Raw genomic sequence first — 17711 nt, 5'->3', positions numbered from 1 at the left:
CAAGTGCAGAGATTACATGCTTGTGCCACCACACCCATCTAGTTTAAAATTTTTTAACCTCTCCCCCACCCCCCTTTTGTGGTGCTGGGGATTGAACCCAGGGGTCTTCCATCTTCAAGCTACACTCCCAGCCCTATTTTGTCTTGTGTTTGGGAGCAGGGTCTCTCTCCCTAAGTTGCTGAGGCTGGCTGCAAACGTGTGATCCTCTTGGGTTGGAGGTATGTGCCACCGTGCCTGGTTTTTACCTCTATTTTTAAAGCAGAATGAAGGGGAGTTTTACGATGTCATTTATACAATCTAGATTTATTTTGATAACAAAGGAAAAACACGTCAGATGATAAATATTAATGAAATGGCTTGGTGGAAAAGAGTGCTACCTAAATAAAATGTCCAATTAATGTAGACATCATTTGAAAGACTTCTTACCAAATCATAAGATAAGCTCTTATTTGTACTTTATGCTCAGATGTAAATCCAGAATTTTGTCAATGTTGAGGAGTTGGCAGTCTTTTGTTGTTATATGTGAAGAAAATTCCATATTTGCTGTGAACTATTCAGTATGCACATTTTTAATAGGCTCTGAGAAATGTATCAGTCTTGAGCTTAGATGTTCTGCATAATTAACAAGGAACATGAACTCTGAGGTGGTTTTTAGTCTACTAATTCATGATAAGGAACACTGAAAAAGTAGTTTTGAATTACAGGATATAATCCTCTGTCTTGTGACACCTTCATGCAGATGGGTGTTTTTTAACGCTCTCGTCGTCTTATTCCTTCTCAGTCGCTGATGAGCTTTCAAGATGAGCGGACTGGGAGGAAACGTGGACCCACTGGCCCCCGAGTCACGGAAACGCAAACTGCCGTGCGGCCCTCCAGGACAGGGGTGGGTGATGACTCCCCGGCTGCTTCAGAGCGCCGCCCCTGTTCTGTTTTGTTCAGTTTAAGGATAACATTTCAATTTCCCGTTATTTATATTCTCATGATTTGTTTAAAAATTTACTGAATGTGATTTTGTTCGTAATAAGCACAGTGTTGATGATAGGGATATATCTGTGATGTAGAAGAGGTTTTTATCATTGATTCAAGTAGGTATAAGAGATGGGAATAGCTGACCAATGTTATTACAAGTAAGAATCTTTGAAATTCTTTTTCTTTCCCTCCCTTTCTTCCTTCCTTCCTTCCTCTACTTGGCACGGAACCCAGGGGCTTTCTACCTCCGGGCTACACTCCCAGACTAATTTTACAGTTTATTTGGAAACAGGGTCTCACTAAGTTGCTATGAGCCTCACTAAGTAGCTGAGGCTGGCTTTGAACCTGTGTGATCCTCCTGTCTCTGCCTCCTAAGCTCCAGGATTACAAGTGCATGCCACCATGCCCTGCTGAAATTCTTTAAGAATATGTTCTATGAGCCAGGCGTGGTGGCACACACTTGTCATCCCCGCGCTTGGGAGGCAGAGACAGGAGGATCGTGCAGGTTTGAGGTCAGCCGTGCTGGCTTAAGAGACCCTGTTTCCAAATAAAGTATAAAATAAGTCTGGGAGTGTAGCCTGGAGGTAGAAGGGCTTCCAGGAACCCCAGTACCACCAAAAAAAAAAAGAATATGTTCTATGTTCATATTTTGGCATTAGTGAAGTCTTATAATTCTTTTCTTGAATTAAATTAAAAGTTAAAAAAAATCAGAGTCAGGCGTGGTGGTGGACGCTTGTAATCCCAGCATTTGGGAAGCTGAGACAGGAAGATCATGGTTTGTGGACAGCCTTAGCTACTTAGTGATGCCCTCTGCAACTTAGAACCTGTTTCAAAATAAAAGATAAGCTGGCGTGGTGGTGCATGTTTGTAATCCCAGCATTTGGGAGGCTGAGAATGGAGGATTGTGGTTCGCAGACAGCCTCAGCTATTTAGTGAGGCCCTCTGCAACTTAGCTGGGCGTGGTGGCACACACTTGTAATCTCCGTGCTTGGGAGGCAGAGACAGGAGGATTGCGCAGATTCGAAGCCAGCCGCGCACGCTGGCTTAAGAGACCCTGTTTCCAAATTAAAAAAAAATATAAAATAGGTCTGGGAGTGTAGCCCAGAGTTTAGTCCCTTCCCTGGCGTGTGGGGGGGTTGGGGGGGCCTGCAGCCCCTTGGTGATAGGTGCGCTGTGGCTTCTCCCCTCCTAGTCTTTCCTGTAGCGGTGAGAAGTGGAGACGGGAGCAGGAGAGCAAATACATCGAAGAACTGGCTGAGCTGATATCTGCAAATCTTAGTGACATCGACAACTTCAACGTCAAACCAGATAAATGTGCGATTCTAAAGGAGACAGTGAGACAGATACGTCAAATAAAAGACCAAGGTAATACCAAGTAAGAAAAATACTCGAGCGTTTGGCAGGTGTTTACATTTTTTACATTTGCCTTTTTTTTTTTTTTGGGCGGGATGATGGGCTGAACCTAGGACCTCATATATTAAACATACGCCTTTTTGTTACCCATTTTAGGTGGGCACTACAAGTGATAGAGAGGTTGGAGAGTATGAGAATGGACAAGTAAATTGACCAGCTGTATTTTTAGGAAATAGTTAACAGAATTTGAAGGAGGAGCCGGGCGTGGGGGCGCACGCTTGTGATCCCCGCGCTTGGGAGGCAGAGACGGGAGGATCGCGCAGGTTTGAAGCCAGGCACGCTGGCTTAAGAGACCCTGTTTCCAAATAAAAAAATATAAAATAGGTCTGGGAGAGTAGCCCAGAGGTAGAAGGGCTTCCAGGAACCCCAATACCACACACACACAAAAAAATTGAAGGAGGCCACTGTTGCTTATACTGTCAAGTGTTTAGCTTCCTTTCAGGAAGCCCAGGCCTAATAGATTTAGTAGCAACTGCCTTCCTGAGTAAACTTGGAAGTGTAGCAGCTTTGGGGGGGGGTGACCAGTAAGAAAGAGGGGGGGGACACCCACAAACTAACCAACCAACCACCAAAACTATTAAAAAAAAGAAAGACCATGTTACCCCCCCCACCCCATGAAGCGGAATATTTTAAAGTGTGGCATTTTCCTAGTAGGAAGTGTTCTTCGTGAACGCGTGTGTGTCTTGGAGCGTTCCGAGGACCGAGGGAGGCAGATTTAATCTGACGTGCTGTACACACTCCTGCTTTCCGTCCTCTTAGGCAAAGCCATTTCCAGCGACGATGATGTTCAGAAAGCTGACGTGTCTTCCACAGGACAGGGAGTTATTGATAAAGACTCTTTAGGACCACTTTTACTTCAGGTGAGTATAAAGATTTCAGCTGTCCAAAGAATGTGATGTTTTGGTTATATTGCTTAAAAAAAAAGTCAAAAAAGATGACGATTGATTTTGTTCAGGAAATGAGAACAGAGAGAAAACCTCTCGTGCTGGGTGTGGTGACACTGACCTGTTATCCCGGTGCTCGGGAGGCTGAGACAGGAGGATCACAAGTTCGAGGACCACCTCAGTGACACAGGGACCCTATTTTAAAAGAATATGGCTGCTGGGCTGGGTGTGGTGGCGCATGCTTGTAATCCCAGCCCTTGGGAGTCTGAGACAGGAGGTTGAAAGCCAGCCTCAGCAATTTAGTGAGACCCTGTTTCCAATAAAGTATAAAATAGGTCTGGGAATATAGCCCCCAGGTTCTAACTCCAGTAGCACCAAAACAACAACAATAGCAAGAAATAAAGAATATAGTTGCTGGCTGAGAAAGGAGCACACAGAAATACAAACACGGAAGCAGGAGAGGGCGGGCGGCCCGTGGTTTCACAAAGGTGAAACATTCCACAGCGGCAACACTCAGCTGGTATTTTCTATGCTTAGCTGCCCCTTTGAAGGTGTGATTTGTAAACAGGTTAGACGTTATTTTATACAGACCCTATTTGTCCTTTTCTTTCCAAATTGTCTTTTACTTTTGATCAGCCCTCTCATGATGCTGATGTTGCAGAAAGGATGGCTTATACTTGTTTGTAAGTAATTGTTAAGTCAGGAGTGTTTCTTTTTTTTAAATTTCACTTGTTACTAAGGCTGTTGTCTTAGTCAGCTAAGGCTATTATAACAGAAGATTACAGTCAGAAAGGAATTCTTGCAGTTTGGGAGGCTAGAAGTTTAAAGGTTTCAGGAACGGATTGTCACGTGAGCTTTTTTAGTGCACCCCCGGTGTCTTTCTCATCTTGCCTTATAAAAATCATTGGATTGGGATCCACCCCTGAGATCTCCTTTATCCTTAACTATCACTTCAGAGGCTCCATCTCCAATACAGGTCACATTGATGTAAGGTGGTGTGTGTGTGTGTGTGTGTGTGTGTGTGTGTGTGTGTGTGTGTGTGTGTGTGTACTGGGGATGGAACCCTTCTACCTCTGGGCTACACTCCAAGACCTATTTTATATCTTTATTTGGAAACAGGGTCTCTTAAGCCAGTGCGCCTGGCTTCGAACCTGCGCCATCCTCCTGTCTCTGCCTCCCAAGCGCGGGGATGACAAGCGTGCACCACCACGCCCAGCTAATGATGTGAGGGTTTTAACCTGGGAATTGGGGAGAAGAATAGTTCAGTCCCAAACAGCTGTGTAACATGTTGCATCTTAGGCTTTGGATGGTTTCCTGTTTGTGGTGAATCGAGATGGAAACATTGTGTTCGTGTCAGAAAACGTCACGCAGTACTTGCAGTATAAGCAGGAGGACTTGGTCAACACGAGCGTCTACAACATCTTGCATGAAGAAGACAGAAAGGATTTTCTTAAAAACCTACCAAAATCTACAGGTAGGCTCTTACTGTGTATTTTCTCAATGATTACATCTTCCCTTGACTATTTCTTCAAAAATTAAATGTACATTTCAGGAATTCAGGGGAGCAAACTTGCACTGAAAGGTAAATGGATAAGAGCAAAATTTTCAAATATGGCCTTAGTAAACTCAGAATTTGGCATATATTTCATGGGCCAAAATATATAGTGAGATTTCTGTTGAAGTCGAAACTATGCATATATAATTGGCATTCTGTTAGTGTAGACATTGTCATGGAAAGTATATGTAATGAGAAAATATAGCTAGATTTTTTTTTTTTTTGAGACAAAAATCTCATCCCAAAGTTGCTCGGGCTGGCGATGGATGGGTGGGCTGAATTGTCCCCCTGCCTCAGCCCCCTACGCAGCGGGACTACAGGTCTGCGCCTCGTGCCCGCTGTGCAGCTTCACCCCTTTGGGTGACCAGACCCGGGGCCCTGTGCACACCAGGCCACCATTGAGCTACACCCACAGCCTGTAGCTTGAATTTTTAGTGATATAGTCTTACACTCCGTTTCCAGGATTTTAAAGTCATTTGAATTTGTTTTCTAAAGTTAATGGCGTTTCCTGGACAAATGAGAGCCAGCGACAGAAAAGCCATACGTTTAATTGCCGCATGTTGATGAAAACACATGACATTCTGGAGGACGTGAGCGTCAGTCCCGACGTGCGCCAGAGATACGAAACCATGCAGTGCTTTGCCTTGTCCCAGCCGCGGGCGATGATGGAGGAAGGGGAAGGTAACGGAGGCACGTCTGTGTGTGTGAAGCGAAGCAGCCGAGCCGGCACCTTGGAAGCTCACACTGGCTCAGCTCTGTGTAAGGGATTCCCTGGTCCCAAAGCACATGTAATCCTCACTGGGAAATTTGTGTTATAGATTTGCAGTCCTGTATGATCTGTGTGGCACGCCGAATCACTACGGGAGAAAGAGCATTTCCAGCAAATCCGGAGAGCTTTATCACTAGACATGATCTTTCAGGTGAAAACTCCATGTGTGTGCCTGCGTGTGTGTATGTCTGCAACTTTGAAAATCGCTATGAAAGTTAATTATTTCTCCAGTCTACATTATCAGTTAAGTGCTCCAACCTACTCCTGTGTTTCTTACACAAAGCTAAAAGAATTTCACGAAGACCTTTGTCATTTAAGTATATTTGGAACTTAAAATACCCAAAGTAAGCCGGGCGTGGTGGTGCACGCTTGTAATCCTCCTGCTTGGGAGTTCTGAGACAGGAGAATCGTGCAGGCTCAAAGCCAGCCTCAGCTACTTAGTGAGGCTCTCAGCAACTTAGTGAGACTCTTTTTCCAAGTAAAATATAAAATAGGTCTGGGAATGTAGCCCAGACGTAGAAGGCCCCTGGATTCCATCCTCAGTAACACACACACACACACACACACACACACAAATAAATAAAATAAATTCAAAAGCAATTGTAAGCCAGACATAGTGGTGCATGTTTATAATCCCAATACTTGGGAGGATGAGACAGGAGCATCTCAGGTTTGGCCAGTCTCAGCAATATAGTGAGGCCCTCTGCCACTTAAACCCTGTTTTCAAATAAAAAATAAAATAGGACAGGAGGTATAGCTCTGAGGCAGAATGCCCCTGGATTCAGTCTGCAGTATCACAAAAAGAGGCTTCTGGCTTTTATTTAGCTTTAAGCCCATTTGTCAGCTATAGGGCGGCCCACACCCATATATAAACCCTTGGGAGGCTTAAACAGGAGGAATGTAGGTTCGAGGACAGCCTAGCAATTTAGGGAGGTTCTTAGCAACTTGGCAAGACTCTGTTTCAAAATAAAAATAAAAAGGGCTAGCGGTGTAGCTCAAAGTCAAAAGCCCTGGATTCAATCCCTTAGTCCCCCCCCCCCCCGCCCCGCCCCCCACAGCAAAAACCAATAAAGCAGAAACCACCACCACCAAAAAACTCAACAAGCCCATTTGTTGTAAAGAACATTGTTTTCAAAAGTACAGGTAGTTTAATGAGCATTGCTGTGAATAATCCTTGATGTAAACATGAGTTTTAATCTTGGGCTGTTTTTTTCTTTTTGTACGTGTATTGGTCCATTGTCGGCTCATAGTGTGGCTCATAGTGATGGGGACGCACATGCACACAGGACGTAGTGTTCCCCTGGCGGCCTCCCCACCGCTCCTTCCCCACATAGACCACGGCACTGGCAGTGGTGTCCCGCAGTGAACATCCTTGGAAGTGTTCCCTTCATCAGTGCCCTCACCTTTGCTGGTGGTGCTGCGGTCGACTCGGCCTCTGAGCCTTGGAGTCCCTCTCGTCATCTGACTGCAGTGGTGACCACGGGTTTGCCACACAGGCAGCCTCTCAGAGGCTTGGCGAGAGAGATGGTGCTACTGTCCAGGGTCCTGGCTGATGAGAGAATTTGTAGCTGGATTTGCTTCTGGAGCACTGATTTTTATACACAAGTGAGATTTAATAAATGGAACAGTTTAGAACAAATATAAGGCACAGCAATAGCTATTATAGGTGTGGTATATGTGTGTAACAGGTATATGTAATATATTTTATAAAAATAACTATTTTTAGTCATTAAGCCATTTTATATTTTAATTATTTTTTGGTGCTGGGGATTGAACCGAAAGGCATTCTTTTTCTGAGCTACACTTCCAGCCCTTTTTTTTTTTTTTTGGTGGTACTGAGGGTGGAACCCAGGGACTTTCTATCTCCAGGCTATACCCCCAGATCTATTCTATATTTTATTTGGAAACAGGGTTTCACTAAGTTGCCGAGAGCCTCACTAAGTAGCTGAGGCTGGCTTCGAACCTGTGCGATCCTCCTGTCTCAGCCTCCCAAGCGCGGGGATTACAAGCGTGCGCCACCACGTCCGGCTTCCAGCCCTATTTTTTTTTTTTTTTATTATTATTCTTTATTTTGAAATAGGGTCTCACTAAATTGTGGGGGGGTCTCACTAAGTAGCTGAGGTTGGCTGCAAACCTGCGATCCTCTTGTCTCAGCAATATAGTGAGGTCCTCCACAACTTATTGAGACCATTTCCAAATAATAAAATATGAAGGGCCGTGGATATAGCTTGGAGGTAGAGTGCCCCTGGGTTCAGTTGCCCAGTAACACACGCACACGCGCGCGCACACACACACACACAGTTTATCTCCTCTCATACTTTATTATGAAAGCAGTACATTTATTATGAAAGAAACCATAAGAACAAGGAAGTATTTTTGTCTGTTTAGCACTGTTTTAAGACTGAGAGGCATCCACCCGTGCTCAGGTCGGCGCCTTCCAGTTGCACTTTTGTTGGCATTCGGTGGACTGGGCGGCACTTTCTGTTTTTGGAGAGGTTTTGTCCTCTGTGCTTATGATTTAAGCGTTTCATTCAGCAGCCTTTTCTGCGTGTCTGCCTTGTGCTTGAAGTGTGGCTCAGGTCCAAGCTCGGGAACGGGCGGGGACAGGCCTTTCCCGTTTGTGTGCACAGTGCCCGGACATTTGCACTCACTGGAATGCTTGTGTTCCCTTTCTCAACCCTCCCCTTCCCCCCAAATAAGCCTTTTAATTTATTTCTACTGAAACTGCATTTTCGCAGCTAGGAATGTGGTTCCGCGGTAGAGAGCTTGTGCGGCATGCGCAGGGTCCTGGGCAGATGAAGGAGATGATCATTTTTTCTCTGCCTTTCCCAATCGGTGTGGGATCCATTTATTGACTACTTCTTTCAAGTATGTGTACGTCTTGGGTCATGGTTTCCATCCTAATCAGGATGTGGTGGCTCAGCCAGGCCTCTGGCTTTGAGGATGCGGCGCTTTTTGGTAAACCCGCACAGGGCAGCCAGTGTTGGCGGCCTTGATGTCGGATGAGCTTCCATCAGTGTCCCTGGTTCTGACCATGGCACATTTTGTCTTGTGCAAGAGCCATGCCATGGAAGTCGGCCACACCGTTTTGGGCCTGTCGATCCTCAGTAATTAGTTGGAATTTGGTAAACGCAACTTCATAATTTTGCAGATCAGCAAAGGTTGCCTAAAAAATACAGCCCACATGGAGAGGTTTCTTCCCCTCTTCGGACATGTACTCCCTAAGTACCTTTTTTTGGTGGTACTGGGGATTGAACCCAGGGGCATTTTACTTAAAAGCCACACCCCTAGCCCTACCTTATGCTTTATTTTGAAACAGTGTCTCACTAAGTTGGGAAGAGCCTCACTAAGGTGCTGAGGCTGGCTGGGAACAGCGACCCTCCTGTCTCAGCCTCCCAAGTGCTGGACGACAAGTGTGACTGCCGTGCCCAGGTCCCTGAGTACCTGGAAGCTTCCCAGATCTCTGTCTCAGTTTGTATAGAGCCAGTAGATGGAGCTGTAAAATCCAACCCTCTAATCACTTGGTCTTTCTGGTGACCAGCCCCACTCTGAAGCCACTTAGGATATCGTCTGAATTCACATTATTAGAAGAATCCCAGGCATAATCAGAGGGGCTCATTATGAATCACTAAAAGATAACCTTTCGCGCGCGTGTGCGTTAGTGACTGGGGATGGAGCCCAGATGCATCCCACTTCCACGCGGCACCCCAGCCCTATTTTATTTTGTTTTGAAACAGGGTCTCACCAAGTTGCTAAGGTTCTCCCTAAGTAGCTGAGGCTGGCTGAGAACCTGCAGTCCTCCCGTCTCAGCCTCCCAAGTACTGGGATTACAAGCCTGTGCTACTACACTTGGCCTGAAAGAGATTCTTACTAGAAAATTCCAAGCTGGGCGTGGTGACGCACGCTTATAATCCCAGCATTTGGGAGGTTGAGACAGGAGGATCCTGGTTCATGGACAGCCTCAGCTATTACTTAGTGAGCCCCTCTGCAACTCAGTGAGACCCTGTTTCAAAATAAAGAATAAAAAATAGGGCAGGGGGTATAGCTCAGAGCTAGAATGCCCCTGGGTTCCATCTCCATTACAGACCCCCCCCAAAAAAAAAAAAAAAAAAACAAAAACATTTGAGAGCTTTTAGAAGTTCTGTGCCAGGAACTGGACAAAGGCAAAAATATTATTATACTCCATAGCACACCGTGTGGATGTGAGACTGTTTGAAAGGTTTAATCTTTACTTTCTTTTTTTAGTGTTAGGCCATGGGTTGGCAGCAGTCAGTACTTGTGAGTGGGATTCAGATCTTTATTTTCTATTTAATAGGAAAGGTTGTCAATATAGATACAAATTCATTGAGATCCTCCATGCGGCCTGGCTTTGAAGATATAATTCGAAGGTGCATCCAGAGATTTTTTAGTCTTAATGATGGGCAGTCATGGTCCCAGAAACGTCACTACCAAGAAGGTAAGGATAGTTGGGGTTGATTCTTGGTCTTAGCTCTCACTATGTGGGAGGTGGTTATGTGGGGAGGGAAGTGATTCTTGAGCGTACTTGTTTAACTTTGGTGTTGGTCTCGTTTTACTGGGTTTAAAATTTTGTACTTGAAGTCCCATCCTCTCTTTTCCTTATATGTATTTGTTTGGCCTGCTGTAGTCGCTAGTAATAGTGTATTTCCCCCAACAGCTTACATTCACGGCCACGCAGAAACCCCAGTGTATCGGTTCTCATTGGCTGATGGAACCATCGTGACGGCACAAACAAAGAGCAAGCTCTTCCGAAATCCTGTGACTAATGATCGCCATGGTTTTGTCTCCACACACTTTCTTCAGAGGTGCTGATGAGCTACTCTGCGTTTGTACATTAGATGCAGTCGCGTTCTACTAGAGTAGAATTTAATGAGCGAAACCAGGACGCTTGTTGGATTTGATGGAGCCAGTTGAGGGTCCTGTGCTTTCTTTAAGGTTATATTTTTAAGTAGTAATGAGTATTCGTTCGCTAAATACTTTTTTTTTTCAGTACTGGGGATAGAACCCAGGGGCATTCTACCTCCGAGCTATACTCCCGCCCTATTTTTTTTTTTTCCTTTTTTTTTTTTTTGGTGGTACTGCAGATGGAACCCAGGGACATTCTACTCTGAGCTATGTCCCCAGCACTATTTTTTTAGTATTTTATTTTTGAAACTGGGTCTCAATGAGTTGCGAAGGGCTTCACTAAGTAGCTGAGGCTGTCCGTGAACCACGATCCTCCGTTCTCCACCTCCCAAATGCTGGAATTGTAAGAGTGCGCCACCATGTCCAGCTTTATTCTTTTTTTTTTTTTCCATTTTTTGCTGGTCTGGGGATGGAACCCAGGGGTATTAGACCCCTGAGCTATACCCCCCTGCCCTATTTTTTATTCTTTACTTTGAAACAGGGTCTCACTAAGTTGTGGAAGGCCTCACTAAGTAGCTGAGGTTGTCTGCAAAACACGATCCTCCAGTCTCAGCCTCCCAAATGCTGGGATTACAAGCGTGCGCCACCACGTCCGGCTTTTTATTCTTCATTTTGAAACAGGGTCTCACTACGGGCCTCACTAAGTTGCTGAGGCTGGCCTTGAACCTGTGATCCCAAATACAGGGATTGTAAGCATGTACTACCACGCCTGGCTTAAATAATTACTTTCTGAGACAGAAGGGGGGATGGGAAAGCTAGTGGGTAAAATAGCATATAAAATTTGACCTCTGGCCGGGCGCGGTGGCGCACGCTTGTCATCCCAGCATTCGGGAGGCTGAGACAGGAGGATCGCAGTTCGCAGGCAGCCTCAGCTATTTAGTGAGGTCCATTGCAACTCAGTGAGACCTTGTTTCAAAATGAAGAATAAAAAATAGAGCTGGGGTATAGTTCAGAGGTAGATTGCCCCAGGTTCCATCCCCAATATTTAAAAAAAAAAAAAACTACCTCTGTTACCTTTTAATTTTAACTATATTTCATTAGTTCTTGCTTTTAAGGACTAAATTTAAAATTTGAAGGAAATTTGAAGGGGTGGGCACCAAGTGCTCTATACGTGTATGTCAATGTCAACATGATTTACATTATGAGGTGAGACTGTAATGCAGCAATAAAAATATTAAAAAAAGATAGTAACTACTGGTGGTGCTAATGGCAAGTAAGAATACATAAAGGAGGTTATTCACCCCATCGTCTTGAGTAAGTTGCAGGTTCTTCCAGGTTCACCCCAGATACGTGGCAACTCGGCGAAGCATCGCTCAGACTCCTGTTAACATGATGGTTAGTTAGTCACAGCGCTATGTGATGCTGCACTCATTTCAGATTCTCTCACTCACTAAAAAGTAGGATATTAGGATAATTCGGTATCTAAATTGAGTCTGTCATCAGGTATTGCAGCGGTGCCTAAAAGAAGTTACATTATTGGGCAGTGACTTCAATACGTCCTTAGAATTTTTTAGTAAAAGTTTGATGTTTTCTTTCTTTGCAGAGAACAGAGTGGGTATAGACCCAACCCGAATCCTGCCGGACAGGGTCTTAGGCCTCCTGCAGCTGGATGCAGCAGTTCGGCAGGAGGCATGAGCATGTCTCCAAACCAAGGCTTACAGATGCTGAGTGGCAGGGCCTATGGCCTGACAGATCCTAGCACTGCGGGGCAGATGAGTGGAGCCAGGTATGGGGCTTCCGGCAACGTGGCTTCCCTGACCCCCGGGCCCGGCGTGCAGTCACCATCTTCCTACCAGGGCAGTAGCTATGGGCTCACCGTGAGCAGCCCCCCGCACGGCAGTCCCGGTCTTGGCGCCAGCCAGCAGAATATCATGATTTCTCCACGCAATCGCGGGAGTCCGAAGATGGCCTCACACCAGTTTTCTCCTGTTGCAGGTATTCGTGTTAGCATCTCCTTTAATTTTTTCTTTCCATACCACCTTAATTCTTACAAAATTAATTTTATAAAAGAAACAGCGTTTTGTTCCAGCGTCTGGTAGCCTCATTGTCTTCCTAATCATCCCCAAATCCAGGTGTGCACTCTCCCATGGGACCTTCTGGCAACACCGGGAGCCACGGTTTTTCTAGCAGCTCTCTCAGCGCCCTGCAGGCCATCAGTGAGGGTGTGGGGACTTCTCTTTTATCTACTCTGTCTTCGCCAGGCCCCAAGTTGGACAACTCTCCCAATATGAACATAGCCCAGCCCAGTAAAGCGAGTAGTCAGGATTCCAAGAGCCCCCTAGGCTTGTATTGTGAGCAGAATCCAGTGGAGAGTTCCCTGTGCCCGCCCAACAGCAGAGACCACCTCAGTGACAAAGAGACCAAGGAGGGCGGCGGCGAAGGGCCGGAGGGCCAGAGGGGCTCCCTGGAGAGCAAAGGGCACAAGAAGCTGTTGCAGCTGCTCACCTGCTCCTCGGACGGCCGCAGCCACCCTTCGGCCAGCCCGCCCTCGGACTCCTCCGCCAGCGTCACCAGCCCCTCGGGGGTCTCCTCCTCGACTCCGGGAGGCGTGTCCTCCACGTCCAGTGTGCACGGCTCGCTGTTGCAGGAGAAGCACCGGATTTTGCACAAGTTGCTGCAGAACGGAAATTCACCCGCCGAAGTAGCTAAGATCACGGCAGAGGCCACGGGGAAAGACACCAGCGGCACGATGGCCGGTGCGGAAGGAAGCGCCAAGCAGGAGCAGCTGAGTCCCAAGAAGAAGGAGAACAACGCCCTCCTGAGATACCTCCTGGACAGGGACGATCCCAGTGACGCGCTCTCCAGAGAGCTGCAGCCGCAGGTGGAAGGAATGGACAGCAAACCCGGCCAGTGCAGCAGCTCCACCGCGCCCGGCTCGAGCCTGGACAAGGACGCGAAGGTTAAGGCAGAGACGGCCGAAGAGGTGGTACGCTCTCTCCACATCTTAGCTCACTGTGCTTCATCAAGCACAGATCCTTACTTTCTAATATAAGGTTTATTTGTTTATTTATTTTGGGTACTGGGAATTGAACTCACTTTTCTGCCTCTGAGCTACACTCCCAGACCTTTTTGATTGTGTTGAAAAAGGGTCTAAGTTGCTGACGCTGGTCTTGGACCCATGACCCTCCTGTCTCAGCCTCCCAAGTACTGGACCACAGGTGTGTGCCACCATGCCTGGCTTAATTTGAGATTTATTTAAGAGAAATTAATTATGAGGATTTCTTTGTAATTCTTTTGGGCATCAGGAAAGTGTATTTATTTATTTATTTTTGGTGGTACTGGAGGTGGAACCCAGAAGCTTTCTACCTCCAGGCTATACTCCTAGACCTTTTTTTTTTTAAAATATACTTTTTTGGAAACAGGGTCTCACTAAGTTGCTGGAAGCCTCACTAAGTAGCTGAGGCTGGCTTCGAACCTGTGTGATCCTCCTGTCTCAGCCTCCCAAGCGCAGGGATTACAAGCGTGCACCACCACACCCGGCTTTAAAGTGTTATTATATAATTTAGAAATATCAGATGTATATCTCTAAAATACGACTAAAGCTCTTTATTTTTTTATTTTTTGGTGGTACTGGGGTTCCTGGAAGCCCTTCTACCTCCGGTGTACACTCCCACAGGCTACACTCCCAGACCTATTTTTTAACATTTTTATGTGGAAACAGAGTCTCTTAAGCCAGCGAGGCTGGCTCCAAACCAGCGCGATCCTCCTGTCTCTGCCTCCCAAGCGTGGGGAGTACAAGTGTGCGCCACCACGTCCAGCGTCTAAAGCTCTTTAATGTTCTATTTGAAATTTTTTTTCATGGAGGTGTTTATTGTTCATATGAGCAGATCAGGCCATTAAGTTATGATAGAATTAGTCAGGCACAAGCCGGGCATGGTGGCGCACACTTGTCATCCCAGCACTGGGGAGGCTGAGACAGGAGGATCGTAGGCTCATGGACAGCTTCACCTTCGTTTTGTTTTTACAGAGATGTAACCCAGGGGCACTGTACCTCCAGGCTATCCCCCCAGCCCTATTTTTTAGTCTTTTTAAAATTTATTTTTGAAACAGAGTCTTAATGAGTTGCCAAGGGCTTCGCTAAGTAGCTGAGGCTTGTCTGTGAACCGTGATCCTCTGGTCTCTGCCTCTCAAATGCTGGGATTGCAAGTGTATGCTACCATGCCTGTCCCAGCTTCAGCTTCTTAGTGAGGTCATCTGCAACTTAATGAGACCTTATTTCAAAATAAAGAATAAAATAAGCCAGGCGTGGTGGCGCACACTTGTAACCCCAGCATTCAGGAGGCTAAGACCAGAGGATCGTGGTTTGCGGATAGCCTCAGCTACTCAGTGAGGCCCTATTTCAAAACAAAGACTACAAGATAGGTCAGGGAATGTAGCTTGGAGGCCGAATATCCCTGGGTTCTATTCCCAAACCTGCAAAAAAAAAATATATATATGGTTAGAGGGTATACCTGGGAGGTAGAATGCCCCCTTGATTCAGTCCCCAGTACTGCCAAAAATAATTCAATCTAAGCACCATAATTTTTTTTTTTTTTTTTGGTGGTACTGGGGTTCCTGGAAGCCCTTCTATCTCCGGGCTACACTCCCAGACCTATTTTTACATTTTTATTTGGAAACGGGCTCCTAAGCCAGCGTGCGCGGCTGGCTTCGAACCTGCACAATTCTCCTGTCTCTGCCTCCCAAGCGCGGGGATTACAAGCGTGCGCCACCACGCCCGGCTAAGCAACATAATTTGATTTCTATGTAATAATCAAATTTCATGTGTCTGATGTTCTTGTTAGCATTTCCGAACTTCTGTGAGAGGAACACTATTTTAGGAAGTATAATTTGCACCCGAGCAAATGAAAGACCTGAAGAAGTCTTATTGTTAGGACGTGGATGTAAATGTTTAACTTAGCATTTACTGAGTTTTTTGGCTAAAGCCCTGCCACTTGCTGTTGGTCACACCCGTTGGTAGAGGTGTGTGTAGGTGTGGGCACTTGTCAGCATCAGCATTAGTGGCTGTCAGCCGAAAAATATTTTATAGTTTGAGAAGTAAATGTCTAGTGTGAGTGGTGAAAAAAAAGCCCCTTTGAAAGCACCGAATGCAGTGACCCAGCTCTGTGATTTAAATCATGAGTGCTTCTAAGGAGGAAGATGGGGGGGGGGTTATAAGAAAGTAGCCTTTACATTGGCCATCATCATTCCAGGCACGTATTCCATTCTACTTGCTCCCATTTCTTGAAATTTATATAAATGTTTATACGTTTATAGTGTTATATCTAGTATTCTTACAGAAGCTGATTCTTAAAATTTGCTTTCAGGCATCCGGAGACTTGGACAATCTCGATGCCATTCTTGGTGACCTGACTAGTTCTGACTTCTATAATAACCCCATACCCACAAACGGCAGCCATCTGGGGACCAAGCAGCCAATGTTCCAAGGAGCCAATTCTCTGGGTATGGAAGATGAGATTTTGTTTTGAAACTTCTCTGTATGCATGTCCCCCTGCAGTAGACTCAGGATAGAATCAGGATTTATAACTCGGCAACACATGCTCTGCCTCTGTTTTTTACACTAATTTTATAATGTATGTTTCCTAAAAGTTTTTATTTTCTATTTTTTGGTATTGGGGATTGAACCCAGGGGAAATCTACCTCTGAGCTAAGCTTCCAGTCCTATTTGATTTTTTTTTTTTGAAACAGAGTCTTGCTAGGTTGATGAGTCTCACTGCTTGCTGAGGCTGTCCTCAAATTTGTGATCCTCCTGTCTTAGCCTCCCAAATACCAGGATTACAGGCGTGCTCCGCTATGCCCGGCTCCTAAAAGGTTTTTGTTGTGTGTGTGTGTGATGCTGGGGATTGAACCCAGGACCATTCTGCCTTCAAGCTACACCCCAATCCAATTTTTTATTCTTTATTTGGAAACAGGGTCTCACTACGTTGCGGAGGGCCTAAGTAGCTGAGGCTAGCCGCAAACCCTGACCGTCCTGTCTCAGCCTCCAAGTACTGGGATTATAAGTGTGTGCCACCACGCCCAGCTCCTAAAAGTTATTTTATAAAGAAGATTTTCATTTTTAACATACACCCGTGGGAACGGCACTTCAAGGAAATGTTCATCTTTGGTTTTCCCATCTGAGTAGTGGGAGCTTTAGTGTATGTTTTTCTCAGCCACATAAAATTGGATTTAAAAAATAACAAACTATAGATTAAAACTCGTCCTTTGAACTGGGCATGGTGATCCACGTCTGTATTCCAGTACTTACTTGGGAGGCTGGGAGCAGGAGGATTGCAGGTTTGAGGCTAACCACACAATTTGGTGACACTCTCAGCAAGTTACTAAGACCCTGTTTCAAGATAAAAAAAAGGGCTGGGGGTATAGCTCGGAGGTAGAATGCCTCTGGGTCCAGTCCCTAGTTCAGAAAACAACAAAAGAAAAACAAAAACCCTGTCTTTTAATATTTAATATTGTTATTTAACAGGAGACTTTTTTTTTTTAAACTGGAGATGGAACCCAGGGGCATTCTACCTCAGAACTATACCACCAGCCCTATTTTTTATTCTTTATTTGGAAACAGGGTCTCACTGAGTTGCAAAGCGCCTCACTAATTCACTGAGGCCGCGAACTGTGATTCTCCTGTCTCAGCCTCCCAAATGCGGGGATCACAAGCCTATGCTACCATGCCTGGCTGGTGGTTTTTTAAATAGAAGTTCTCTTCTATTGCAATTGTGTTTACTCTTTTTTTGGTGTGTGTGGTACTAGGGATGGAACCCAGGGGCATTCTACCTCTGAGTTACACCCCCAGCCCTATTTTTTATTCTTTATTTTGATACAGGGTCTCAGTGAGTTGCAGAGGGCCTCACTAAGTAGCTGAGGCTGTCTGTGAACCGTGATCCTCCTGTCTCAGCCTCCCGAGTGCTGCGATCACAAGTGTGAGCCACCACACCTTGCTCTCCTGCATCATTTTAACAAAGATATTTTGTATCTGTCAGTTGAAAAGGAATTATTTATAATTATCCAGAATGGTGGCTATTGATTTTTTGTTGTTGTTTAATGTGGCACTGGGTAGTTAGGTCAGTCATATAGGTTGGAACAAGAAAAGGTAAAGGTTAGGAGGAAAGTTTACCTTTTATTCCTTTTGTGATTTGATGGTAACTTAACTGGCTATATTTACTTATTATAAAATTATAAATCGCCAGTGCTTAACAAATGCACATGG

The 17711-nt window shown here is 45.5% G+C and overlaps 1 protein-coding gene across 1 annotated transcript in view; it reads left to right on the top strand.

Annotated features, from left to right (window-relative positions):
• Positions 1 to 800: 800 nt before the first annotated feature.
• NCOA3 (nuclear receptor coactivator 3) overlaps positions 801 to 17711 on the top strand; it is a gene marked incomplete at both ends in the record, with an annotated part of 33410 nt that continues 16499 nt past the window's right edge. The window contains 11 exons of the mRNA XM_080716491.1: positions 801 to 883; positions 2162 to 2334; positions 3142 to 3242; positions 4566 to 4740; positions 5317 to 5502; positions 5640 to 5741; positions 9906 to 10046; positions 10266 to 10413; positions 12057 to 12448; positions 12586 to 13436; positions 15817 to 15952. Coding sequence (XP_080572617.1) covers positions 801 to 883; positions 2162 to 2334; positions 3142 to 3242; positions 4566 to 4740; positions 5317 to 5502; positions 5640 to 5741; positions 9906 to 10046; positions 10266 to 10413; positions 12057 to 12448; positions 12586 to 13436; positions 15817 to 15952 — 2488 coding nt within the window. The remainder of the gene's footprint in view (positions 884 to 2161; positions 2335 to 3141; positions 3243 to 4565; positions 4741 to 5316; positions 5503 to 5639; positions 5742 to 9905; positions 10047 to 10265; positions 10414 to 12056; positions 12449 to 12585; positions 13437 to 15816; positions 15953 to 17711) is intronic.

The sequence above is a fragment of the Muscardinus avellanarius genome, assembly GCF_963383645.1.
Source record: "Muscardinus avellanarius genome assembly, chromosome: 19".
Classification (NCBI taxonomy): domain Eukaryota; kingdom Metazoa; phylum Chordata; class Mammalia; order Rodentia; family Gliridae; genus Muscardinus; species Muscardinus avellanarius.
This window is presented reverse-complemented; position numbering and strand designations above follow the sequence as displayed.